Below are 27,511 nucleotides of genomic sequence, written 5' to 3'. Positions count from 1 at the left end.
TACAAAGATGGGTGATAGGGCAGTTCGTCCAGGCTATCAAGGGGTGGGGTTCTAGTCAACCTACCTCCTGATACTCAAAAAGTATCATGTGGTCATCTTAGCAGCTATCATCCCGTCATTAGAAGAAGGCATGCGGTTTGTAGCTTTCGATATGCAGGATACCTATTTTCACATAGACATCCATCTGGGCCACAGACGATTCCTGAGGTTCGTGGTAAGCCATCAGCATTTTCAATGCCTCTTCCTCCTTGGCCACATGGCATTGTGCATGTGTGTCACCGCCTTCACTTGCTTCCATCTCCTTCTCTGCCTCCAGATGTGGCTCCATAGTGTCTACTCACCCACATGACATGCCAGATAGTTCCCCTAAGGTACTTTCATCCCTCTAGTGGTAGACAGACCCGTGACAGATCTGTGTCCTTTTTCCCATTCTCCCCAGACAGGACAGTCATCACAAGGGGAGTGCACATGGGAGAACACATGACACAAAGAATGTGGACCCCTCAGGAATCAAGGATGCACATCAGTGTTCTGGAATGTAGGGCTGAATGTAGGTCATCAATTCCAGCCCTCGGTGCTGTGGCAGGACCAAGTCAACTTAGATAATTCCTGACAGTCACTTGAACAACTTGTTTGTAAAAGCCTCCAATGATGGAGCTTCTACAACCTCCCTTGGTAGCCTATTCTAGTGATTGATTACTCTGAGTTGGACAGAGTTATATCTAATATAAATCTTCCTTGCTGCAGTTTACTACAGTTTACAAGGTACTACTTGTCCTGTCTTCAGTGGATATGGAGAACAGTTGATCTCAATTAATTTTATAACAGCCCTTAACATATCTGAAGACTTATCAGGTCCCAAACTCTTTTTTCAAAAGTAAACATACCTAGTTTATTAACCTTTCCTCATATTTCAGGTTTTTTTAACTTTTTATCATTTTTGGTCCTGCCTCAGCGCAGAGGGCTGGACTTGATGACCTGCCTAGATCCTTTTCAGCCTTACATTTATATTCTTTAATTACTGCCTCCAGAAAAAAAATCAGATACATTTTACTCTGATTTTTCTATAACCCCGCCCCCCCGCCCCATTCCCCATCTTCATCAATCTCTTGTGGAGGTGGGATTTTATTTCTCTTTGCTATTCTATTAATAATCTGGTCCAAAAACATACTGATATTTGTGCTTCAGCTATAGAGAAGTGTGCTGTGCCTGGTGATGAGGCAATTTCATTTTAGAATGCATTCTAGCCTTCCTTATCTGGATCTCTTTATCTTTATACTATTGAATTAATAAGAATTACAGGTAAATTATTTTAATAAGATAGCTAAATACAAGTTTTTTTTGTATTCGTATCAGTTTAGAATATAGTAGCAATATTAACTCGTAATATTGAAAGAAAAGGCTGTCTCTTCATCCTGGAGAGCTGAAAGTGTTTCCTGTTAACAGAATTTCCCTCTTTCCTCTAACAGTTTGATTCCCTGCTAAACAAAACATGGCTTTAGAGATAATAGGATTTTTAGAGATGTTATAGGATTTTTACTTCCAGGTAGTGTTATATGAAATTAAGTCTTTTCATTGTTGTATAGACCATCCATAGACTACCATTTAAAGAACATTCTTCAAAAATCCTTATACAATAGTAAGTGCTTGAAATGTGTAATGACAGATGCATGTGTCTTCAGATGTTGTGTGTCTGAAAGTTTGAGGGGACTTGTTTACATGCTTATGGCTTCTTCCTGTTTTAGGGTACCTATGCAGCTATCTTGTAGTTGTTTCGATTGTTTAGTTCTTAAGGTTTTGTAGTTGTAGATTTTATTAATAGTGCAATGTGGGTGTCTTGGAAGTTAGTTTACTATCCAGATTTCTCTGCAATTTTGATTCAGCCCCACAGATTCAGAAGCCTAACTGCATGGCGTTTGGAGGATACTAAAGTTGTATCAGTTGCTCATTAACAGCACTATAAAGTACATAGAATTATTAACCCCAGTCAATAGATGAGGTAATATTTGAACTTAGTCTACTGGTTCCCAGTGCAATGCCACTTCACCTAGGCCAGAAGGGTGTTTAGAAGGGAAAGAAAGAGAAGGAGGAGGATCTTGTCTGTCTTCATCCAGTTCTGTGTGACTGTTTTAAAGCAATGGAGAAAAAAATCAGTGGCATTTCAGTGGCATCTAGGAGCATGCATGTTGTAACTGGAACATTGAGAAATTTAAGGAGAAAGCCTCTAACAAGATCTATAGCTTCTCTGCAAATGGGATTCCTCTTCCCCGCTGCAGTTTGTAATTTGACCAAATCTGGAAGAGTTTTCATGGGGACAGTAATACAGTAAAAAGCACCAGTCCGACCCCCAGGCTACTCCCTGCAAAACTTCAAGTTACTGCATCATGGCACAAGAAAGTGATGGTAATTGTTAAGTCTGAACTTTTTTTTTAAACAGTGCAGAACTTTTCAGTCATATTCTTGGAAATTGCTACATTGTGTTTGGTTGAATTTCCAAAAAATAAATTAAACCCCAAGCCCCAATCATGGAAAATTCCAACCTAATTAGTTGAGGTTTGATAAAATTTAAACATGTGAACCATTTTTTTTATAATGGGAATTGTTAGGCAGCCTTAGAATAGGTGTTTTTGGCTTCACATGTGATGCATCAGTAATAGTTAGCATCTGTAACTATGTGAGAGTCTGTCTACACTACAGGTGTCATTGTAGAGCTATAGTGTAGATCGGGGTCAGCAACCTACGGCATGTGTGCCAAAGGTGGCATGTGAGCTAATTTTTCATGGCACATGGGGCGAGCTGAGCTGCTTAGCCTGCCCCAGCTCTGGGGTTCCTGCTGCTGGCCTTTTACCAGCTGGGGTCCCCCTCGGCACCCACAGCTGGCTTGGGGGAAGGAACCCCAGGATGGCGGGGGGGCTGAGACCGCAGCTGGCCAGGAGCCAGCAGCCGAAACCCCAGAGCAGTGGCGGGCTGCGCTGCTCAGCCTGCCGCCGCTCTGGGGTTTCCACCACTGGCTCCTGCCAGCCGGGGTCCTGCTGCCGGTCCCAGTCAGCCCAGCTGCTGGCCTGGGGGAAGGAACCCCAGGCTGGCAGCGGGCTGAGACCCCAGCTGGCAGGAGCCAGTGGTGGAAACCCCAGAACTCTAGTGGTCAGCCCCCAGCTACTCTGGATTCTGGCTGCTGGCCCCTTGCCAGCCAGGGTCCCCGCAGCCCCACTCACCTTGCTTCTAGTTGGAGTTCCAGTGCAGGCCCCCTGCCAGGGTCCAGGCTTCCAGCCCTGCCAGCCGCCAGCTCCACTCACCTCAGCTGCCGATCTGGGGTTCTAGCCGCTGACCTTTTACCAGCTGGTTATCAACTTATAACTCAGAAGCCTGTGTACGACTTAAAGTATCTAAATACGTGCCACCAGACACTGGAAAACTCAGCAAGGAAAAGCAAGGGCTAGGATCATTCTAAACTAATAAGATCTGAATTTTAATTTAATTTCAAATAAAGCTTCTGAAACATTTTGAAAACCTTGTTTACTTTACATATAACAGTAGTTTGGTTATATATTATAGACTTATAGAGAGACCTTCTAAAAAACATTCAAATGTATTACCGGCACTCGAAGCCTTAAATTAGGGTGTATCCATGAAGACTCAGCACACCGCTGCTGAAAGGTTACCGACTCCTGGTGTAGATGATTCCAACACTGATGGGAGGGATATTTCTAGTGATGTAGGTAATCCATCTCCCTGAGTGGATGTAGCTAGATTGACAGAAGAATTCTTCTTTCTACCTAACTATATCTATGCTGGGTGTTGAGCTTAACTAGAGTTCTCAAGGATGAAAATTTTTGTCATACCCTTGAGCAATGTAACTAGGTCAATCTAAATTTGAAGTGTAGACCAGGCCTGAGCATAAGTACCAGTGGTTAGTTATAATACTCTAAATGTAATGTATACTAAATGTGTGTTTAAATGATGTTTCAAAATTATTTAGAAACCTGCATCACATTTTTTCAGTATTTTCATAACTGAATGATGCTGGAGACGTTCCACAGGAACTACCATTTTATTGACACTATCCAGGAGGAAATCCATTCTTATGAAATTTAAGACACTAGAAATTCTGTTCATAATCTGAATGAGCCCTGCATTTCTCAGTCCGTTGGGGCTTCTGCTGGACAGTATCATAACAGTATCACTCTTGGAATTGCTGATGTAAATAAGGCCTGAGTGATTTTATTACTGTTGTCTGTCCACACTATCGCTTCCAACTGTTCTAATACCAGTGGAGTCCTGCCTGATGGTAAGAAAACTTGTAGTGTCCAGTAATAGGAAGTGCTGAGAAACTTAAACCTTCTCAATGCTTCTGAGTTATGTAGTCAGTAAAGTCTTGTAGAAATGGCTTTGTGTAAGGGATATTGCCTGAAATACAGGCACAAGGAGTGAACCGCTATGATATGTGTCTTCCCAGATACCTGAGAGAGAGCCAAACTGGCTAACCCACTTATGTTGACTTAATTAGTGGTACAATCTGCATCACAAAATGTGTGTGCTAGGACTGATTTGCACGACAACACTAGTGCTAGACCATGCCTACTGTCAAAATCAGTGTGAAATATTCAAACTTTGTTAGGCACAGTGTCTTAATTGTTATACTGTATGTTGGCGCAAACCATGTTCGGAGACAACAGTGTCACAAACTGATTAAAAGCACTGTAAAAATTGTAGGGTTGATGGGGTCTTAAAGCTTGCAATTGTATATCTTCCATCAAAGGAATAAAAAGCTCATTACACTGGATAGGCACATGAATTATTGTTTCAGACGGTCTACATATTCAGTGACTTTGTGTACAATAGAAAATGTACTTGTTTTGCTGAGTATACCTGTACCAGCCCTATCCCCAGTGTGTTAGAGTAAGCAGGACATAAGTGTTCTAGCACTGTTATGAAAACTTGCTTAGAGCAGAATTAGATGGCATGATGGTTAAAAACCTCTGCACCCTATGTAAGACAGTTTGTGATGTTGCCAGAAAATTAATACAAAATTTTTGTAGTATTGACACACATCATAGGAGACCTGAAAGACTTACCCCATGTTGAAGAGGATGTCCTAGATAATTTACTGTTTTTCACAATATTAAAATCAAAGTCTTTGACTGCACTGGATGTATTCTGTAGTTGGAAAGACTTTGAAGTTGGGCTTACTGAACAGGACAGTCACTTGTTCATAAACTGGAGTTGTAAATGACGTGGAGTTAAAGAACTAACAATGCTGGCTTAGTTGCATGTTGTTTTTTCAGGCATAGAAATATAACATTAAATAGCACATGGGTTCTCAAACTTTATGTAGTGTGGACCAACTCTTGATACAGAAATTGTTGTAAACCAGGGGTTCTCAAACGGGGTCGAGACCCCTGCAGGGGTCATGAGGTTATTACATGGGAGTCGTGAGCTGTCAACCTCTACCCCAAACCCCACTTTGCCTCCAGCATTTATAATGGTGTTAAATATATAAAATGTGTTTTTAATTTATAAGGGGGAGTCGCATTCAGAGGCTTGCTATGTGAAAGGTGTCACCAGTGAAAAAAAGTTTGAGCCACTGTTGTAAGGTGTCACATTCCTTCCCATTTGTGACACACATCCCAATATTTTACATTGGAAGGAAATACTAAGCAAGTATTAATTTCAGCCATCTTTTAATGTGACTTAGTAGCTGGAAACAGGGAGAGTGAGCATCATATGACCCAGCCAGCTTTGTGGATTATCAGCAAGTATTTTGTGAAATATCTGTGGTCACCAACAACAGTTTGAGAAACGCTGAAGTAGAGCTGATAGCTAGCTTTGACACCTTGGACAAACTTTAATTAACAATAAATGGTAAAAGTTCTTTTCTACAAGCTGTGCTAGGATCATTAATAAGAATTAACAAGCTGACTATGTGTTTATGGCAAAGCTGGTAGTTTTTATTTATTCCTCCTGCTCAAAGGTATTCCTTTTTAGGATAGCAGTGAGTAAATATCTGTTTACAGCCAAAATGATTGTTTTACAGATCAACTCAAATAAGCAGGAACTCAGACAAAATAGATCGCACTTGTTGGATAGAGAAAATTCACTCATTGGGGCTGGCAGGGAAAATAGCCAAGAAGGCTTACTATAGAGACAAATTAGGAATCTATTCTCTTTTTGAAGAAGGTTTAGAAAAGACTTCAGCAAGGAAAAGTGTGGAAAAATCCATGCCCTTCTACTCCATTCCAACTACTTTCCCTTATTTCTGTTTGCACAGCAACAAGTTGTAAAACTTCTGTTGCCCTGTGTGATCCGATTTGTCAACCACGTGTTTAAGGCATAAACTATGGAAAGTCTTCCAATCGGAGCCAGAAAACTCTTATAATGGAATACCTAAAAATAAAAAAAAGAAGGTTGTTCTTTGAGTAGATGCATCACTTCAGATGTGCATGTGCCTTTGGTTGGAGACTTTTGGTAGCATTACCTGTTTGGTCCGCATGTGCATCCTAGTTATCCTTTTACCCTTTACCAATGGTACATAGGGCAGTGTCGGAATTGAGGGTGGTTTGTCCTCTTCAACTGTGTTGGCCTGAGACAGAGCAAGACTGGCGGTCCCCATTTCTTAAAGTAAAGCTTTAAGCTGTCCTGTATAATTTAGTATAGGTGGTAATTTTGTTGAGTTGGTTTACTAGTTTATTTAGTTCTGTATGTAGTTTGAGGGACCTTTTGCAAGTTTGTTTACACACACACACACACACACACACACACACACACACACACACACACACACACACACACACACACACACACACACACACACATTCCCCCCCCCCCCCCCCCCGAGAGGTTGTCATCTGGAATATGCTGAATTGTCTTGGGGTTAAATGGAGCCTAACTTGTTGGAATCTCTCCATGTTAGTGATGGGCACTCTAACTGTCTTCACTGCTTGGGGGACATCCATATCCATTGTAGCCGTCAAGTTTGTATTGGGTTCGGGAGTAGGTCTAGAAAGAGCAGGAAGATAAAGCTTAGATTTCTCATGATAGTGCTTCCTGCAGCCTTGATCAGGCACATGCCCAGATACCACCCCTGTACAACAGGTCTTTGGTAACAAAAGTGCCCTTTCAACCTCCACTGTAGCCCACTCACCTGTTACTTCTACTGAGGAAATAATTGGAAGGGGAGGACTCCAAGACTTCCCCCTCAAAAAGCTCTAGATTGCTTCACAAAGTCAGCAGTACGAGGTCTAGGTCACCTCAGAGGCCTGCTATTTCAGAGACCACATGTCCTAAAAAGAGTACTGCTGAGACTCCAGGTTCTTTCAATATCAATGGCCTGTACCGACCAATAAGGCTTTGAGTGACTGAGACCCACAGTACCCATCGCAGCTTGGCACCATGAAGACAACAAAAGAGACTTCAGAGCCTCAAGGGGTCTGATACTGACTACAGAACCTACAGCACCATCCATATCCTCTACAGTAGGCAAGGCTACCAGGCACCCAGATCGCCTCGCATTCTGAAACCAGAACGCTGCTGGTACTGACACCACTTGGCTTGGATTTTTGCCAGCCTCCTCTTACTCAGTTGACCCTAGTACTGCAGGAATTTAGGCTCCCTGAACTCCTCATTTCTGATGAACCTGAGTCCCTTCTGCTCATGAGTACACATTATCTTTCTTGTCTCCAGTATCACAGCACTCCCTGGTACACCCCTCCTCCCAGGCAAAAATGCCTTCAATTTCTACTCTCTTCAATTTCCCCTCCTCTGGACTATGATGAGGGCAGTTACTCAGACTAAAATCTTTGTGTGTGGTTTGCTCAGTTACCAATCAGAGCTCTTACACCTGGATGTTGTTCTGTGAGAGAAACTCCAAGATACAGATATGCAAAGTACAGTCTGCAGGCTCCCTGGTTTTGAACCCCACTGGGTGTCCCCCGCTTCCTGTATGGCCTCCTCAGTCATTCTGGGATCCCTGGGAAGCCTATGGGAAACAGTACTCTAGTACATCTAAATACTTGTTCAGTGTGAGAACTAGCAGAAACAAATGTATATTCTTCTTGATTCCTCCCATCATTGTCCTCCTTAAGGGGAATTCTTCAAGGAATAAGAGATGTGAGCAGATGAGGAAGCTACTCCTCAGACTAACATATCTTTCTCCTCAGCTGACAAGGCATTTATGGTCCCTCCTCCTTTGTGCTCAGACAATTCTAGGCATGAAAAGAATTGCCTGTTCCCTGAAAATCCCTTTGTAGAGATCTGTGAGACCCAGCACAAGCTAGTGGATATCCTCTAGGCTGTCTCTCCTGGTAGGGTAGCTTTACCCATAAATGAGTCCTTTAGTCAAACAAGCCAAGGTGATATGGCAAACCATGGCTACTGTGCCCCCAACATGTAAAAGTGGACAGAAGTAATTTTATTCCATCTAAGGGTTCTTGGTACCTATTCTCAACCCAGCCCCGAGTTCGCTGGTGGACAATGCTGTAAATTAATGAAATAGGACCATGTCAGATCCGCACCATTTCAGATCCATACCACCTCAGGATCAGAAACAACTGGACTTAATCATTTGCAAAAGTTATTCATCTGCTACATTATAATTTAGTATTGCTAACGATCAAGCTTTAATAGATAAATATAATTAAACTACACCAAATTAAATTCCTTTATTGACCATCTGCCTCAAGAACAGCAAGAACAATTCCAAACTATCAGCTCGAAATATCGCAAGAACAGCACTGCAAACATCTTTTAATGAAGCCGACAAGGCAGCCCAATCAATGTCCATCAGTCGTCATGGGTTGTGCCCCCTGCCTACAATATTCAGGAATCCCAAGAGAGGTCCAAAACACCATCTAAGATCTCCCCTTTTAAACTATTATAATGATTCCATTGATGAGTCTTTCCACTCTTTGTAGGGTTCAGGAGCACCCTCCACTTGCTTGGAATGTAAATCCTTGCAAACCAATCAAAAAAAAAAAAAGCATACCAGGCCACAGACAGCACAGATATTTCACTGTGTTCAATTTCTGGTCCGTTGCAGATCATTAGAACCCGTTACGAAAAGGCCTCTGTTCGAAAAGAAGTGGCCTCCAGCCTCTAGTGTGACAGCCCTTGTCTTTGGGCAAACAATCATTTTGATTCCTTTCGAGGGTTGCAGATATCAGCTGCATTGTTCTACCCACCTTCTCCAGCCCTTTGAGAACATCTTTCTCATTTCTTTCCATTTTGGGAAGTAATCACTTCAAACATGTGAGTTCTGGAGGTTGTAACATCAGATTACTCCATATACTTTGTTTCCATTCCCAATCCCATTCTCTGTCCCTCTTAAGGGTCACTTCTGAGACGGGAAGTTGTCCCTCCTAAAGGTATGGCCCTGGAGCTAGTTCTTACTGCTAGGGGAATTCTGCACCAAAAAGTTAAAAATTCTGCACATATTTTAAATTCTGCATATTTTATTTGTCAAAATAACACAATATAATCACACGAGTTTGTTATTTTGGTAATTTATTTCAAAATACCCATCAGCAAGTATGTCTGTAACAATACAGACAACAACAAAAAAATACAGGAAATGTTTTTTGATAAATATATTCCTTACTAGGCATATTAATACAGAACTCTGAGTAATAATTTTAAACTACAGTATTGAACTGTATTTCCCGCACCCCTTGAAAGCAGTGCAAAGGCTCGGGGGGGAGTCAGGGGTAACGGAGGAGCTGAGGGAGAGAGAAGTAATTTCTGGGAAGGAGCCTGCGTATGAACTTGAAGGGTTTTGGGTGGGAAAAGTATGCTCAACCCTCAAGAAGATATTCTTTACCTGGGAATTCTCCAGAAGTAGACCCCTTTGGCATTTCCTATTGGTGGGGATGGCAAAGATTTTGTTTGAGGGCAGGTCTGGGTCCTCATTCATTAGTCAATGCTTTTTTATCCCTTAGTCTAGGAACCTGCTGTAGGCCTCTTCTCCGACTCTACTGCTACTCAAAAATCCTGACCAAAATCAGGTAAGACAAAGCCAGAGTTATTCTAATAGCACTAACCTGGCTGAAACAAATTTAATTCCCATACTTTAGTTCTCCTTTCATCTTGCCCATCAGTTTGTTTACCGCTGATACCTGATCTTCTGATCCAACACGTAGAAGGTTCTTTGTCCCAACTTCTCTGTAGTGCGTTTCAAGTCTTGGCTCCTAGATGGCTGTCAGGAATAGAAATCAGCTGTTCAAGAGTGGCAGAAAGTCATCTACTAGAAAAACATATATCTGTAGAAATGGAAGAGATTCCAACATTGGAGCACTTAGTGGGGTCTTTCCCCTCTTGATTCCATTCGGTCACACATTTTGGACTGCTTGTTTGCTTTGGAGAGCTCAGCTTTGACTTCTGTTAAAGTTCATGTAGCTGCTACTACAGTCTTCCATTCTCCAGTGACAGGATTTTCAATATTTGCTCACCTACTAATCTTGATTCATTAAAGGCTTCGCAACTCTTTCCATATGTCACAGAACCTAACCCCAGCATGAGGTCTGAATCTTGTCCTCATCTCCCCCATGAAACCACACTTCAAGCTGCTAGTCAAATGTTCCCTGTTAAATTTGTGTGAGAACTGCCTTTTTAATGGCAATCTCTTACTTTAATTAGGGGTGTTAATGGCTGAACCTTCTACAGTGCCTTTTACAAGGAAGGGTATCTACCAGACCACTTCCTTTTTTTAATCTCTTCCCCCCCCCCCCGCCCCGGTAACCTCCAATTTCCATAGTAATTTAACATTTAATTCCTGGTTTTTTACTCTTAAGCCTCACTACCCCAAAGAAGAAGCCATTCTTCACACTTTAGACATTGGAGCATTGGCTTTCTGTCTAGGACTTTTAGGACTTCTCACAGATTTTGTTTCTTTCACAGTTAAGAGTTAAAGGGGGCCCTATCTGAACCCAAAGGCTCTCCAGATGAGTTTCTGGCTGCATTTATCTTATGAGGTTTCTAATTCTTAGCTCCCTCCGACAGTTACAGCCTGTTCTACTGGATCACAGTCTACATCTGCAGTTCTTTTGAAGAATGTTTCATTTGTAAAGGTCTGTGGAGCTGCTACATTGGCTTCAGTTCACACCTCTTCAGACCATTTTTCTCTGGTTCATGCCTCAGGGGCAGATGCTGCTTTTGGAACTGCTGTTCTTCAAACAATCTTAGACTGGGCTGCAATACACCACCTTTTATAGGTAGTACTGCTTGGGAATCCACCTATAGTGGAGCATCCTCAGGGATGTTATTTGAGGAAGAAGAAGCGGTTACTTACCTTGTATTGTAACAGTTCTTTGAGATTTGTGTCCCTGTGAATGCACCACGATCTATCCTCCTTCCCCTTCATTTCGGAGTCTTTGCCTTAGCAGTAGAGAAGGAACTGAGGGTGGTTTGTCAGACACTGCCCTGTGCCCTCGGTACAGGGCATGAGGATAGCTAGGGCACGTGTGTAGATCAAATGGGCAGTGCTACCAAAAAGACTCCGATCAAAGAAAAAGGAGCTCATGCATGCCTGAAGTGACAAACATCTTTAAGAATTCCAGTTACCACTGTAAGGTAAGTAAAAATAAGGAGAGATTAATGTGTGCTTATTACATTGTTCATTATGCTGTGGACTTAATTTATAGGAATGATGCAGTAGACTGTGTAATGGAAGCTTTACAAATGAGACAAAAGAAACTTGCGTGACTGTGATGAAATCAGTACATCGCTGTCTCAAGTCAAACTTGACTGTATCAAGTAAATACTTTCATACCCTGGATGTTCTCTCCTTTACACTGTTGAATCCTGAATGTTTCGTCTTGTATTTGATATTCTTCAGACTCTTAGATGGAGAAAGTGAGATTGGATAGTTTTGAAATGGCCTATAAGTGTTTGGTGAGGCTGTGAAAAATTAAGATGCAAGGTGAAGTATAGCAGCCTGAGCTCTGCAGGCAAGTTCTTTCAGTCCTCCAAATCTTGAACAATTTACAGTTTACAGAGGAGGAAGAATTGAAACTGCTGGGACCTTAAAATATTTTTAGTTCAAAAATATCTCAAGAATGAGAGTTATGTAATGTCACTCTTCAGCATCCCACAGAAACCATTTGGCATCATTTGTTCGCTGCTACAGAAAAAAACACTTTAAACAGGCTAGAATATTGGGAAAAAATATTTGCTTTACGGCGTTTGATGAGAACCCGAATGCATAATATATAAGCTGCTTTTGGGAATAGAAAATTGATAGACAAGTTCACTCACTTTTCTACAGTGCTGTCTTTAGAGTCGTCTAGACAAGTAATATCTATTTAAGTCTTGTATGGTGCTTTTATATGTTTTATCATTAACCACTAAAAAATACAGCTTATCTAAATTACTAAGAACAGTGCAAAACAATGAAGAGTTAAATTTTAAACACATAAAAACTTAGTACACTTAAACCTCAAATATCAAGATAGATTCCAAAATGTCTGATTATTAGGTATTATCAAGGAAAAGGTCATGACGCAGAATTGCTTTGCTAAACCACCACCTCCTTTCATGCAAAAATTCCCACAAAACTGACCAACTTTAATTCTTGTGGTCTTGCAAAGTAAATCAAGGCTATTATTTTTATGTATTCATTTAATGTATACACTTTATAGTTATAAAATCAACTATGCTTTGCACACCCCTTTGAGTGTCCATATGATCTTGTTGCTGGCTGCTGTATCTTTCCCCCTTCCCTACTTGTTTAGTCTCCTCTTCATTTGTTGTCAGTCTAGGCAAGACCATATCCTCCGTTTCGATCCGTCTACTCTGAACATGTTGTGAGAATTCTTCTTCACAAGTACATCCCCTTACCCCCGCTATAACAGCAAAAGCCATAGTATGAACAGGATGCAAGTGTCTTTATAGCCATATCATTAAGCCATGCTAAAAGCAGTATGTGTGCAGGAAAAAAACACTGCAAATATTCTTCATGTAGAAGAGGCCTTTGTGTCTGCATGGCTGTAATCACACGTTCGTGTGTTCAGTTAATAAATAATCAACATATGCGTTTATTGAATTTTTTGTGGCCTTTAATTTTAATCGCAAGACCAATTCAGTCTGAGATTTCACAAAGTACTGTGCAGAAATCAACGTACGTTACTTTTAAAGAATCTCAGTTACTTTTGTTCCAAGTTGCTGGGGCTACCATACAAGAAAATAGAACTGAACATAGTCTTTCTAAGAAGAAAATGTAGATATATCTGCCCTATATCCTATGAAATCAGAAGGTAGTGCTTAAAATCTGTGCTAAAATGTTAATTGTGCTGATTGTTCCTGAAAATTGTACTGAGGAATACAATATTTATTTAAAACTTTTTTGTATTAATAGGTTTATGCAGTAGAAATACTTATTAAGGTTTTATTTGCTGTAAAAAATTGAAAAGGCATTGCTTAAAACTGGTGCTCATGGCTGATAAACTAGCATTGTTTAAGTACTTAAAATGAAATGCTAAGTTATACAGTGGTGAATTTTTAAAAACTATATTCCATTTTTCTTCTGTTCTTTGCTTTCATTTACAATTTCATAAAGTAAAATATTGAATAATTTTACTTTAATGCATTAGTCATTTAATTCAGTGATTTAGTTAACCATCTTGAGTGTTTAGCATGATGCAACATATTTTGACTATGCTGTAATACAAGATGTCATTAACTCAGTATTCAGAAGATAGTTTTATCAATATTTTAACATGTCATTGCAGTCTCTAAAAATGGAATTGGATAGTTTTTGTGCTTGTCTCTGAAAAGATTTATTTAAAAATCTTCTTGTCTGTCAAATTGACTAGTTACCACACTAACAGAAGCATATTAATTTCCCCCATGATATCTCTTAAGTAAGAGAACACAGTTTATTTTTCAGTCCTAGTCCACTCAAGAAGAGCTATGTATGCACAAGAGTAAAATAATTAAGAAAATGCATTTGTGTGAATTTTTGGAAATCCGTTATCTATTCATTTATAACAAATAACTTATGACTTTAAGATACATACACATTATTTGCATTTAAGTTTGTACAATAAATATATATATTTGAGAAACACAAACAATGCAGAGTTTACTTAGGATATAATTGGGCTTTGCTTAGCTTCATAATTCAGTGCTTTCATTTTCAAATATAACTAGCTCATATTTTGACTGAGTAGTATCTGTGAAAACGTGTTATATAAATGTCATAAGAGCACATTTGGAGCAGATCATAAGAGCAGGTGCTTTGGAGACCAGGGTGGTAGTTATCCACTCAAGGTTTTTTTGGAATCTACAATTAGTGCAGAATGTGGTGATCTGCTTTTTTAACTGTGGCAGTTGTTTAGGTCATGTTATACCTGTCAAAAGTCTGCATTGGCTTAATAATACTTCCAGATAGAATGCAGGATGCAAACGCTGACCTGTAGCTCTATGTGGTCTAAGTCCTGATTACTATGAAGGTTACCTGTTGCAGTAAAGAAGAAATGGGTACTTCTTCCTAGAGCAGGAGTGGGCAAACTTTTTGGCCTGAGGGCCACATCAGGGTTCGAAAACTGTATGGAGCGCCAGGTAGGGAAGGCTGTGCCTCTGTAAACAGCCTGGCCCCTGCCCCTTATCCGGCCCCTAACACTTCCCACCCCCTGATTGCCCCCCCCCAACTCCTGACCTATCCAACACGCCTGCTCCATGTCCCCTGACTGCCTCCTCCTGGGCCCCCCACCCCAACCGCCCCCCCGGGCCCCAACACCTATCCAACCTCCCTGTCCCCTGACTGCCCTGACCCCTATCCAAACCCCCGTCCCCTGACAGGGCTCCCAGGACTCCCACACCTATCCAACAGCCCCCTGTCCTCTGACTCCCCCGCCGTACCCTCTGCCACTTATCCAACCCCCCCGTCCCTTACCATGCTGCTTAAAGCACCAGACTGGCAGCCGCACCGCCCAGCTGGAGCCAGCCACGCTGCTGAGAAGTCTAGAGCACTGGGGCAGGCCGGCAGCTCTTGCAGCTGTGCTGCCTGGCAGGAGCTCGCAGCCCCGCTGCCCAGAGTGCTGGTGGCACAGCGAGCTGAGGCTGCCGGGGGAAGAACTTCGCATCTTGTTAAAGAGCAGGTGCAATTTAGTACAATCTGTGTCACTACAGGAACCAGAAAATGCTCACATGGGTTCATGAAGCATATTTAGTATTTCTGAAGTCAGTATGAAGATTTAATTCCTCTTGACATAAATAGGCTCAAGCCTCTCAATCTAGTAAAGCTTCTTGACAACAACAAAAATTATCTGAGTTTTTCAGTAGTTAAATGAGAAGAATTTAAAGTCTGGGAGCACTTCAGATTAGTAATGAAAAGCACTAAGGAAAGGTGACTTGTTCTCAGGGGAGGCTCTAGACATTTCGCTGCCCCAAGCACAGCGGCATGCCGCGGGGGGTCCTCTGCCGGTCGCCGGTCCTGCAGCTCCGGTGGACCTCCTGCAGGCACACCTGCGAAGGGTCCGCTGATCCCGTGGCTTCGGTGGCACGCCTGTGGGAGGTCCACTGAAGCCACGGGACCAGCGGACCCTCTGCAGGCACGCCGCCAAAGGCTGCCTTCCTGCCGCCCTCCCGGCGACCAGCAGAGTGCTCCCCGCAGCATGCTGCCCCAAATAAGCACTTGGCATGCTGGGGTCTGGAGCCTCCCCTGCATGTTCTGTTTGCGTAGTGTAGCTATACACCTCAAACTTGCTGCTTAAGGGGAAACTGATATTTTCGGTATTTTAATATTCTCTTAAAAAAAGAAAAGGGTGGTATAAGAGGTTTTCTGCTGGTCCTTTAAAGGTCCTTTCAACAAATGAAAGGTGGCAGGTCTGATAGCAGTACCAAATATGTTTTCTCTCCTTTGTCTACTTGCCTATGTGGCACTTGAGCATTTTTTCTCCTTCGTTAAAAGTTAGGCCTATGGGGAAAAAAAGGGCTAGTATGTAAGTCCTAAGAATTTATTTTTTTATTTTTTTACCTAAAACATGACTTCCGTTGAGATTTTTCCAAAACTCTCTTTTTATGACCATTCATAAATATAACCCTTTTTGAAGAGTTCACAATGGCTTCATGGGACTTAACAGATCCAATCCGAAATAATTTACTTTGAAAAATGAGACTTGGTATTTCCTGGCACATTAAGATAGGTATGTGTTTACCTAAAATAAGCCCTTCTGACCACTTCACTTAGTCTTCTAGAGTGACCTTTAGTTTTTCTGTTTTTAGTTTTCATACCTTTAGAAGTATGTCTTCAAAATATTGCACATTTCATCAGATTTAAATCTTGCTAATTTTGCAGGATTTTTCCATCATTTATTCTTTTCCTAGTAATTATTTTGTTTTATATAGAGAGAAGATTGTTTTCACTAAACGCCTTCTATGCATAATAATTCAGATTTCAACTTACATCTTTAGGCGGTGAAAAGCTAATGCATTTATTTAACTGGTCCATAGTTGTCCCCTCCCATATGCACCATGCTCAGCCCAAAATTTAAATGCTTTTCAGCATGTAATGTATTTTGTATGCATATTACAACTTTCTGTTCATCTTAATTTCTATTCTTATTCCCCTGAGAAGTTGGATACTTGCTAGACTTGAAAGGCAACTTTTAATCTCAATTAGCCTAGCTACAAAACAATGAATTGCGCTAAAGAATTTTAAAGCATTCAGGAGCAGATGCATTACACTACCAAATCGTCTGCTCTAGAATAGAATCAATCGATTCTTATGATGTTACACAACTACTTACAGGGAGTATATTTGTATCAAGATTGTACAATGCAAATTTCAGTTTGTAATCTAAATTTTCAAATAGACTATTGATTTCAGGTGCCTTAATTTTTGGGTGACCAACATTAGACAGTGAAGGGGCCTGATTTTCAAAAAGTGCTGAGCACCAACTTTCTTAAAATCAGGCCTCTTTATTTAGATTTAAAAATCTGAGTCATATAACCAAGGTTCTGACTGCCCTCTTAATTAATAACTCAGTATTCAGATAGTCATTTCACAGGGACTCAGCCAGAGACCCCTTTCCATCCTTCATCCTTAAGAGAAGCATACTTGCAGCCCTCTTCAGAAACAAACCCTCTTCAAGTTGTCTCAAGTTGGGCATTCAAAAACTGAAGTACCTAAAATATTTCCTAAGCAGCTATTGGGAGGGAGTGACTAATCAAATACAGTTAACTGAGTTTTGATAGTTCATTTTCAAGACTATGTAGTGAGGAAAAAATGTAGAACAGCTACCATAGATGAACAAACAGTATCTTGTGAAAGTGATGAGGAACAGAAATTGATGTTTTTGCCACCCCCCCACCCGCTACCCTCAGGTGCTCTGCTGGATCTGCAGGCTGGCCCTGCACCTCATCGTTGTTTCTAGAATATGCACATGATCCATCCAATATTTTTCCCAGTTAAGTGTATGTTTATTGTAGTGTAGTTCCATAAACACTGCTTCAGTGTATTTTTAGGTGATGTGCTATAACTGTAAAAGTGTGAACATGAGCTTGTTTCCAACATATATAATATTTTAAGGCAAACTTTTAAATTTATATTTTTCATGTATAGGTAGAAATAATTCAAGAACTTGTTACTGGTTACGAAGCCTCTCTGAAAACCTGTGACTTTTTTAGTCCATATGGTAAGTTTCAATAGACAGGTATTAAAACTACATTTCAGTTACTAATCCCTGTATTAACAGTTATCAATAATTGTTGGAGTGCTGCTGCCTTTTGCCAGAGAATAGTTATCTCTACCTTTTTGCAAATGAAAACAATTTAGCAAATATTTGCTGAATTTATCAAGTTTTTTTGTGTTTTTTCCCCCCAAATGAAGTCTTCAGCCTTATTGGCCACTGTAATTTTATATCTGCTTTGTTACAGAAAATGGAGAGAAGGAGCCCCCAACGACACTACTTTGGGTTCGTTATTTCCTGGCACAGCACTTTGACAAACTTGGCCAGTGTTCATTGGCCTTGGAATACATTAATGCTGCAATTGCAAGCACTCCAACATTAATAGAACTGTTCTATTTAAAAGCAAAAATTTACAAGGTAAAAATGTTGAATTAAATGTGTGTAATTTTAGGCTCTGAGAGGTCCCTTACTCAGTTGAAATTTTCATAAGTGTGATTTTCTGGTTTGGGGCATGGTCATTTGTTCTGTTTTTTATTTGACACTCTGTTCTATCAATCAGAAAATGTAAACATACTTTCCAGTTTGTTTATAGTATGGAGTAAAACATCACAACTTACGAGTGATCATTTTGTAAAGTCCACAGGAAAAAAAAGACTAAAGTCTATCCTTAATATTTTTTAAGGTGCTTATAAACCCTGGTGCCAAAGTACTAATACCTATAAATGTCTATATTTAGTCAAAAATATATATAAGAAGGAAATATAAATGACTTTTTTTTTCTCATAACAGCATTTAGGTAATCTCAAGGAAGCCGCCAAATGGATGGATGAAGCACAGTCTTTGGATACAGCAGATAGATTCATCAACTCCAAATGTGCAAAATATATGCTTCGAGCAAATATGGTGAAAGATGCAGAGGAGATGTGTTCCAAGTTTACAAGGGTAGGAAATATTATTTTAAAGAGGGGGTTGGTAGTATTTTCATTTTGAAAATCATATACATCAGATGTAATTATCTGATACCATATCTCTGCCAGAGTAACTGATTTGAGTGACAACAGAAATCTATCCATTAGAGAGATTTGTCCATTAAGGTATGCTTCCCTGTGTAATTATAACTTTAATATTAGTAATAAGTAATTTTCTAGCAGACTATGATGTAATACAGATGTTACTCCAGGAATGTTGATGCATTGCCACACATACAGGAGTACGTCACTTTGTGGAATGCACTTGATAGCTGTTTTTTCTTGGAAAATTGTCACTGTCAAGCTGTGTAACTTGGACTAATTGTTTAAGAACAAATCTGCTGCATTTCAAATTGTTCATGTTGATCCAAGTCAATTGAATAATACTTAAGCTTCTAAGGGCCAGATTTTCAAAGCTATTTTGGCACTTAAAAATGCAGAGAGACGTCTATTAGGATTTTCAAAAGCACCTAAATAGTAAGTGCCTAATTCCCATTGATGTAACTTGAAAATGGGATTTAGCTTCCCAAGCCACTTTTATGCACTCCTGAAAACTTAGCTTGTAGCCTCCTGCTTATAAAGTCCACAATGTCTGCATTCACGTGAGTGTAAAAACTAAGGTTCTGCAAAACAGTTTGCATAGTTCCAGAAGTTTAAGCATCACTTCAAAAATACCATTCTCTTACCTAAGGTGCTCACCACTTATGAGCTTCCAGAAACTGTAGAAATCTGGAGTGTAGTCCTGAGGTCAGCAACCTCTGACACGCGGCCCACCAGTGTAAGCACCCTGGCAGGCCAGGCTGGTTTGTTTACCTGCCAGGTCCGCAGGTTCTGCCGATCGTGGCTCCCACTGGCCGCAGTTCACTGCTCCAGGCCAATGGGGGCAGTGGGAAGCGGTGGCCAGCGCATCCCTTGCTTCCCGCATCCCCCATTGGCCTGGAGCGGCAAACCGCGGCCAGTGGAAGCTGCGATCAGCTGAACTTGCGGACGCAGCAAGTAAACAAACCAGTCCAGCCCACCAGGGTACACCCCGATGTACTCTGATGATTCCCATAAACAGAGTGGGGGAGGATCTAGTTTGATTTAATTTGATTTAGTGTGCTATTTAGTTTTTGTATAAAGTTTTTTTGTACTGTGGAAAATAAGATGTCTTTTTTTCTTAGAATATCAATGGAAGTCTTTGACTCGTCTCTTGAATAATCTGACGATGAAAGTTTTTGATCTAGATGTTTGTTGATATTTTTATCAGCTGACGATATTAATGGAACAGAATTGTAGTATTTTCTTCGTATGTAGTAATGCCATCTACTGTATCTATAGTTTAATTGATTAAACAGAATTAAGTCAAAGATACATTTAAGTGTTAAATAACTTGTATGTCAGAATTAGATTGTTTAGTAGTGTTTTCCTTTCCTCTTAAGTGTTTTGAGAATTTGGTGGCAAACTTGGGTTCTTGCATGTCATTATTTTTATAGTTCATAGAACGTGCCTTCCAATTTTTTCAAAGGTTTTTAATGACCTAAAATCTTGAAATTTATAAAACACACATTCTACAATCCTCCTTAATTGATTTTTTTTAAATATTCCAAATCCAGAGTATAAAAATTTGTTTGGTGTCAGTAGAGGTACTGTCAACAAACCAGTAAATATACCTGTTGGATTTAAACTAGCAGGTGCTTCCTCTGATTCAGGCAAAAAAGAATAAACTACTCCTTCAGAAACTTAAGGTTTCTCATAAAAATGAGTCTGATATTTCACTGCCTCTTAATCTTAGAAGAGAGAATTGTCTCTCTTTGTTGGATTTAACTTGAAAAAATATTGAGATTTTACCCTGCAAAATGAATTATTTTTCAAGCATATTAATCTGTGCCCATGTGGCTTTGCAGAAGTACCACTTAAAGAAACAAGGAGTCTGGAAGAAGAATCAGTGGAGCAAAAGTGATTTTTTTCTTTTCAGAATGTCACTAATTATTTAATAAGGGAGGTTTTGCACTTATAGCCATTTTTTATTGTATTGCAAATGTATTTATAAATGGATGAATGATTGTTTAGTAACAGAAGTTATGTGTGAGGAGGAAAAAACAGCAGTTGGTAAATTATTGGTTTCACCAGTTATGAATATCTTCATTTTAGGAAGGAACATCTGCTATGGAAAATCTAAATGAGATGCAGTGTATGTGGTTCCAGACTGAATGCGCTTCAGCTTATCAGAGGCTAGCGAAGTATGGTGATGCCTTGAAAAAATGTCATGAAGTGGAAAGGGTAAGTAGGTAAAAAGATTGGTCTGTTTCCTATATACATTTTTTCATAATGCTGTGTAAATATTGATTCCCTCAATCAGTTCAGCATGCCATTCTTCACATTTAAAAATCTTGATATTTCAGTTTTAAAAAACGCTATACAATCAGCATTTTAACTTAATGGATTGCAGATCTTTTTTGTTAATATAATTATTTTTTAAAAACTGAAACAAAAAATCCAATAACTATAAATCTTTTTGACATGCTGTTATCTAAAACTATTCTGCAGTGCTATGTGCCATCTCTCTTTTACCTGTTCAAAAATGTAGACACTGTTTACAAGCAAAATAAAATGGGGTAGTAATGTCTGATGGAATCGGAACAATAAAAATTGCCGTTTGCATCAATGGGATGGGGGTTTGTTTGTTGGGTAAATTAAATTAGCTTTCTTTTTTAAAAGAGATGGAGGGGAGATTTCTCTTAGCTACATTTCTACAGTAAATGGTTCTCTTATTTTCCATGTTAGATGTGTTGGGTTTGCAAATAATGCTAATTGGTACTCCACTTTGTATCTAGATGGTAATGAACAGAAAATCAGTGAAAGGATTTAAGTATGATCTTGTGTGTTGGGTTTTTTAGCATTTTTTTGAGATAACAGATGATCAGTTTGACTTCCACACATACTGCATGAGAAAGATGACTCTTCGAGCCTATGTAGACCTTCTAAGATTGGAAGATGTTCTCAGGAAACATGCCTTCTATTTCAAGGCTGCTCGATCAGCAATTGAAATCTACTTGAAACTACATGATAATCCTTTAACCAATGAAAGCAAAGAACAAGAAGTGAATTCAGGTACCTAAGCAGTAATGCAGGCCAATGTGTACATAACACAAATTAAAACTTACTAAGCTAATTAACATTGCATGCTATAAAATTATTATATATTGTACCATACAGAAGTTTTCATTTTCTGTCCTTGAATGTTTGATCAGTGACTGAAAAGAAATAGTCAAGAATAAATATTATGACAGAGAAGCTTTTTTATCAAATTACAAAACTAGTAGTTGAACAAAAGACAGATGTCAGTTGAATTTATTAAAGCTTTTGGTGTACATAAACTACCTTCTAAAAATTCATTTTGTTTTAGATATGAACACCACTACATAACTCTTAAACCAGGAAAATAATAAATGAAGAGGTAATGATAAAACCATCATGTATTGAGTTTAGGGGAAGGTAGTCAATGGATTGCTGCAGTAATTGGTGTTAGACCTAATGTAGTTAATAACGTATATACTTGTTCATTAGCCCGTTCATTTATAAGCCGACCCTCCAAGATGGTTAGGTAAAAATAGCAAAAACTGTATGACCCTTTCATAAACTGACCCTATATTTCAGGGGTTGGCAAACTTTGGCTCCTGGACGTCAGGGTAAGCTGCTGGTGGGTTGGGACATTTTGTTTACCTGGAGCATCTGCGGGCATGGAGCCCGCTCTGCTGGGGAAAACATACAGAGACACATAGAGATGTTAGAATTATGTACGGGAAATAAACTGAGCTTCAGCTTGGCAAAATACAAGTGAATACTTCTGGGAAATAATCTGAAACTGGTATTCACTGGGAAAAATATTTTCTCAGAGTAAACGTGAAGGATCTAAAGGGGTGATAATGGTGAGTAAAGTAGTTATGAGGGTCTTCAAATGCAGTATGCCCGCAAAAGAGCTGATGATTTTACTTCCCACCCATGCACGAGTGGTGCTGCAACTAGAATATTGCATGTATTCAGAGCATCTTAATGTTGAGACAGCATTGACCAAAGAGAAGAAATTCAAAGATGATGATTTAATTTTTTTTTAAAGGACAGGAAGAATTGCATATGTGAGACCAGTAAATCCTTGTCCTCCCTTCAGAGTATAATAAATTGCACAATATATCGTGTATAACAAGATGCATGTTTTATAGCACAGCTCAATGCACTTATGTCACTTTTCCTTTCTCCGCCAAGTTGTCTGTCTGTTTATAGTGTAAGTTCCTCTATGAAGTACCTAGTACATTAGCTGTATATAAATGTATGCTATATAATAGCTATACTACCTTCCAAGTTAAGTTTAAGTCTATGCACTTAAAGGGTGCAAACACTACGGTGTAATATGAATGTTTTAGGAGGTTTCCAATAGATATTACCAAGAGCATTAAGATGATATTGAACTAAGGGTAATAGGGGAATTTAAGTTTAGCCACCAAGAAAAATGTCATCCACCTTTTGTTGGGCCACCTGAGATATTTGGATGAAAGGCACTGTATGAGTACAAAGTGTTCTGATGTCCCAGGGTGTAAATAATATAATGGGATTTCCAAACTTCGCATTTCATCTGACTCATGGTTTAAATGAATACTTCTGAGTTTCTGGACTTTGAGTTTTATATTTTTTATATAAACCTTGGCATTTAAGATACAAAATGTTTTGTGTTGGATGTGTAATGTGCAGTAACATTAGACTACAAAGGAATTGGTGCATTTTACTGATAAATGAAAAGGTTTCTTTTTGAAATTTTTGTATAAATACATCTCTCCTTTCCCTATATGAAAAGCCTAGAGATGCCCATATATTGTTTGAGAAAAAACCAAGATTGTTGTTGAAATTCTGAGAATATGTATAAATCAGAGATTAAATTAAACTATTTTATTTTATCTATAGAAAACCTTTCAGCCAAAGAACTGAAAAAAATGCTTAGCAAGCAGAGAAGAGCACAGAAGAAAGCTAAACTTGAAGAGGAGAGAAAGCATGCAGAAAGAGAACGACAGCAGAAGACTCAAAAGAAAAAAAGAGATGAGGAAGAGGAGGAAACAAGTGGTCCCAGGGAAGAATTAATTCCTGAAAAACTGGAAAGAGTAAGCATTGTGTTACTTGTTATGTAAAATGTATGGCAGGTTCATTTTATGATATTCTCTTTGGCAACCCCATCCCCACACAGTTCTGGAAGATTGTAACATGGGAAATATCCTTTTAAAGTGAGATTTAAAAATCCTTTTAAAGGGACAAATCAATTTGTCATTTTTGTACAAAACAAATTTGCCTACCACTTTTATAACACTTATAATTAAATAAAAGTTTACAGAAAAATTCGTAGTTCACTTTCTCCAGTATGTTTAGGTTGTGCATTTGATAGCACTTTGTTAATAATTGTAGGGTTTTTTTTAAAAAAAACAAACAAAAACCCCTTAATCCGTGCCCCAGAAAGCTCACGGTCTAAAACAGCAGGTGGAATCAGAGGGAGCAGAAGGAAACAATGAGACGATGCTGGTTAGCATGATAGGCAGTGGTCTTGGCACATCAGCTACCTAGCCATTGTCAAGTTTTTGTAGGCACTGTTCTTCTGTACAGCCAGTGGTCCTTGTTGTTTATATAGGTGTTTCACACAGTAACAGAGTAGAGAAAAGATAGGAAAATGTGATTGACAGCCACAAAATTTGATATGAGGACTTAAGTACGTTTGTTTGTAAACATTCAAAACTATTTTTTTATTATGAATTAGTTCAGGTGTTTGTTCTTGTTACCACTATAGATGATATTAGTTGGAAGGTATCCATCTGAAATACATGGCGATAATGCCACTTAGCTACAATCACTCTGGGATCAACTTAAAATGGTCAAAAGAGAGCAGTGATATATCAACTGTTTCTTCAAATACATTTTTCTTGGTTCAGTTTACTTCAGACAGGTGTCGTCATGGTTTGCTGGCTGGCTGTGTGATTTCAAACTCTGTAGATAATTCATTCTTGGGTATAAATGAAGATTTTTCTCTTTTGTGCCAATACTCTAGAAATCAGATAGTGCTTCAATCACCTCTTTTGCTTGCTGTGCATAGTGGGGCCAGGACAGGGGTGTGGTTGGGTTGGTTGGTTGGTTGGTGTTAAAACAAAAGGACTAATCTGTCACTGAATGGTGGTTGAGCTTCATGGAAAGCGTCATCTTTTTAAAAGATGTATGTTAGTGATAGATACCTCTTTTTTATGTAACTTTAATTTCGTCTTCTATTAAAACAGGTCAAAAATCCATTAGAGGAAGCTATTAAGTTCCTTATGCCACTTAAGAATCTTGTTGCAGATAACATAGACACACATCTGTTAGCATTTGAAATATACTTTAGAAAAGGTAAAGTATATGTAAGTTTTAATTTTTTTCTGCAAATGTTCTAATGCTTTATTTCAGCCTATTTTTACCCAACTGTAGTCTGCATTTACTAACATACTGAGGCAAGTGTTTCCATCATGCCCAGCGTTAATGGATAAATATTCCAGAAAACTTAGTGTATGCCATGTCACCTTTCTTTGGCAGCACATAATTTATTCTTGAAACTGACTTTAAGAATAAAGGAATTTGTAGTTATATGCTAATTAGATGTGATATGGAGGAAAAATATTTCTAGTTGTAATTCTTCAGCAGTTAAGAAAAATTAGGCTAATGAACCTGATACAATGTTGCTAATAATAGTGAGCAGCAGCTCTTTTATAATGGAATGATGTTAGGGGCTGCCACAATGTTATATGTATTTTATATCTGGGTATTGAGAGTACAGATATGACAATTCTGCATAAGACTTAGTGTTTCTAATATTTGCATTAGATTTACTAATGAAACTACCAAGTACCTGGGGACATAACTTCCTGTAAAAGCTAGGCACCTAAACATTATACTTATTTTACATGGTTGCTGGATTTTTCAGAAAACATTGCTATCATCACTTTGTAAAAAAACACTGAATTTTTTCTCTAATTTCTGAAAAGAGATGAGTAAAAAATGTACTTATTTTTTTAACTAAATCTAAACGTTTTGGACATTTTGGGGGTATGTTTATGAGAAAGTTAAGGATTTGGGTAGGTGTCTGCAATGAAATTTAAAGGAACACAAAAAGTTAGAGAAACATATATAACCTTGGTTTTGGTTTTTTGGTTCTTGTTTTTTGCACAGGAAAGTTTCTGTTAATGTTGCAGTCTGTCAAGAGAGCTTTTGCTATCAACAATAATAATCCATGGCTACATGAATGTTTGATTAAATTCTCTAAATCTGGTATGTACAATGAAACCACTGTAGATATTTTATAGTGTCTAAATACTATAGAAACACTAAAATATTTAAAATAGACACGCATGGCAAAAAAATTGCATTATTTATATACAAAGTGTTCAGAATTTCATCAGAACCTACTGATGCCATTTAATGTTTTGATGAAAACCAAAGATGGTAAAATATTAACTTCTGTAATACTGATTTCAATCATAAAGAGTGTGTGTGTGTGTACAGTCTAAAGTGGTGTATTTCCAGATGTAAAGTTTCTCAGGAACAATAGCAGCAACAGTAACTTTTTCTGCTTTTCCTTTCCTAAGTATCTGATCATAGTAATCTCCCAGAAATTGTGAACAAGGTCCTAACTCAAGAAATGCAGAAAATCTTTGTTAACAAAGATTTGGAAAGTTTTAATGAAGAGTTTCTCAAATATAATGCTACCTCCATTCTGCATCTGCTCTCAGGTTTGTTTATTTTAATGATATGAAAATGTTGAACTTGATTATTTACCATCATTTATGTCTTTCTCTGTCTTTAATTCCAATCAGAATCTCAGATGCTCAGATGCAAATTATTTTTGACATTTCTGTTTGTTGGAAGGGCTTTAGCAATCGACTTGCCCACTGTGCCTCATGTGGGAAGCTTTCCGTTTCTACAGGATTTATTTTAAAAGAAAACATAAGATTCTATCCCTTATGGTCTCAAAAAACCTTGGTAATGTAAACAATCCTCCCTCCTTATTTTCCACTCAGCTGAAGTGCCTCTGTTTCTGCTCATGGCTTTTCAGAGCAGCAGCAACAGAATGAAAGAACAAGACTAGTAACTTTCACTGCTGCTGTTCACGACACTAGATAATGATGGAAAAGTCAAGAATTTGTCAATTTTACGCTGCTTTTGCTGCTGCCTAGGAGTGGTCAATTAAGATACTACGTGGCAGTAGGAGACACAAAACAACTTGGGGGTAGGGTAGAGGAGTGGAGTGGCCAGAGGCTCTGGCTAAAAATAGTATAGAGTAGAAATCTCCTCCCCAGGAAGGTAGTGGCATGGGTGAGAGGAAAATAAAACTTTTCCCTTCCAGTAGCTTGAGGATGAGAAAAATCTTCACATTTATCAGACATTTATGGTGGGATCCATGAAGGGACTTAAGCATTGCAATATTGAGGATCAGAACACTTAACTTTTAGATGCCTGGAAAATCACAGCAATAACACTGCAATCCACAAAGCCAAGTCACTTAGGCTCCTATACAATGAATGGGGACAGAGTGGTGCCTAAGAATATAATCCACAAAACCTAGCATGCTCGGTGGGGAGCAGTGTAGGTAAGCCAGTAGAAGATACTCAGAAGCGTGTGAGCTACGCCGTGACCCTCTCATGGAAATAGGTGCTTCCCTGCAGCCTGGACCCATGTGCCTGTCTCTGCTTGCAATCCACAAACGGGGTTTCCTGGAGTCACCTAAGCTACTTCTTCCAGGAGTGAGTTAGAGATCTGCCTCATTCCACACAAAACAGAAGGAGGAAGAGGTGACCACCTTATAACTTCTAGCCCACTGGTTACAGCATTTGCCTAGGAGGTACAAGACCCAGGTTCAATTCCCCACTCTCTTTCAGAGAGTGG

General features: G+C 39.1%; 1 protein-coding gene across 3 annotated transcripts in view; it reads left to right on the top strand.

Moving 5' to 3' along the window:
• The window catches only part of NAA16 (N(alpha)-acetyltransferase 16, NatA auxiliary subunit), a 93,642-nt gene that overhangs the window by 62,166 nt on the left and 3,965 nt on the right, over window positions 1-27,511 (top strand). For all 3 annotated transcript variants that reach the window (XM_030565919.1, XM_030565911.1, XM_030565928.1), the window contains 9 exons: window positions 17,552-17,624; window positions 17,866-18,035; window positions 18,408-18,560; window positions 20,720-20,848; window positions 21,466-21,679; window positions 23,525-23,718; window positions 24,874-24,982; window positions 25,799-25,897; window positions 26,215-26,358. In XM_030565919.1, the coding sequence (XP_030421779.1) occupies window positions 17,552-17,624; window positions 17,866-18,035; window positions 18,408-18,560; window positions 20,720-20,848; window positions 21,466-21,679; window positions 23,525-23,718; window positions 24,874-24,982; window positions 25,799-25,897; window positions 26,215-26,358 (1,285 nt within the window). The remainder of the gene's footprint in view (window positions 1-17,551; window positions 17,625-17,865; window positions 18,036-18,407; window positions 18,561-20,719; window positions 20,849-21,465; window positions 21,680-23,524; window positions 23,719-24,873; window positions 24,983-25,798; window positions 25,898-26,214; window positions 26,359-27,511) is intronic.

This window comes from Gopherus evgoodei, chromosome 1, assembly GCF_007399415.2.
Source record: "Gopherus evgoodei ecotype Sinaloan lineage chromosome 1, rGopEvg1_v1.p, whole genome shotgun sequence".
Lineage (NCBI taxonomy): Eukaryota > Metazoa > Chordata > Testudines > Testudinidae > Gopherus > Gopherus evgoodei.
The sequence above is the reverse complement of the archived record's forward strand: the minus strand, read 5'-3'. Positions and strand labels throughout refer to the sequence as shown.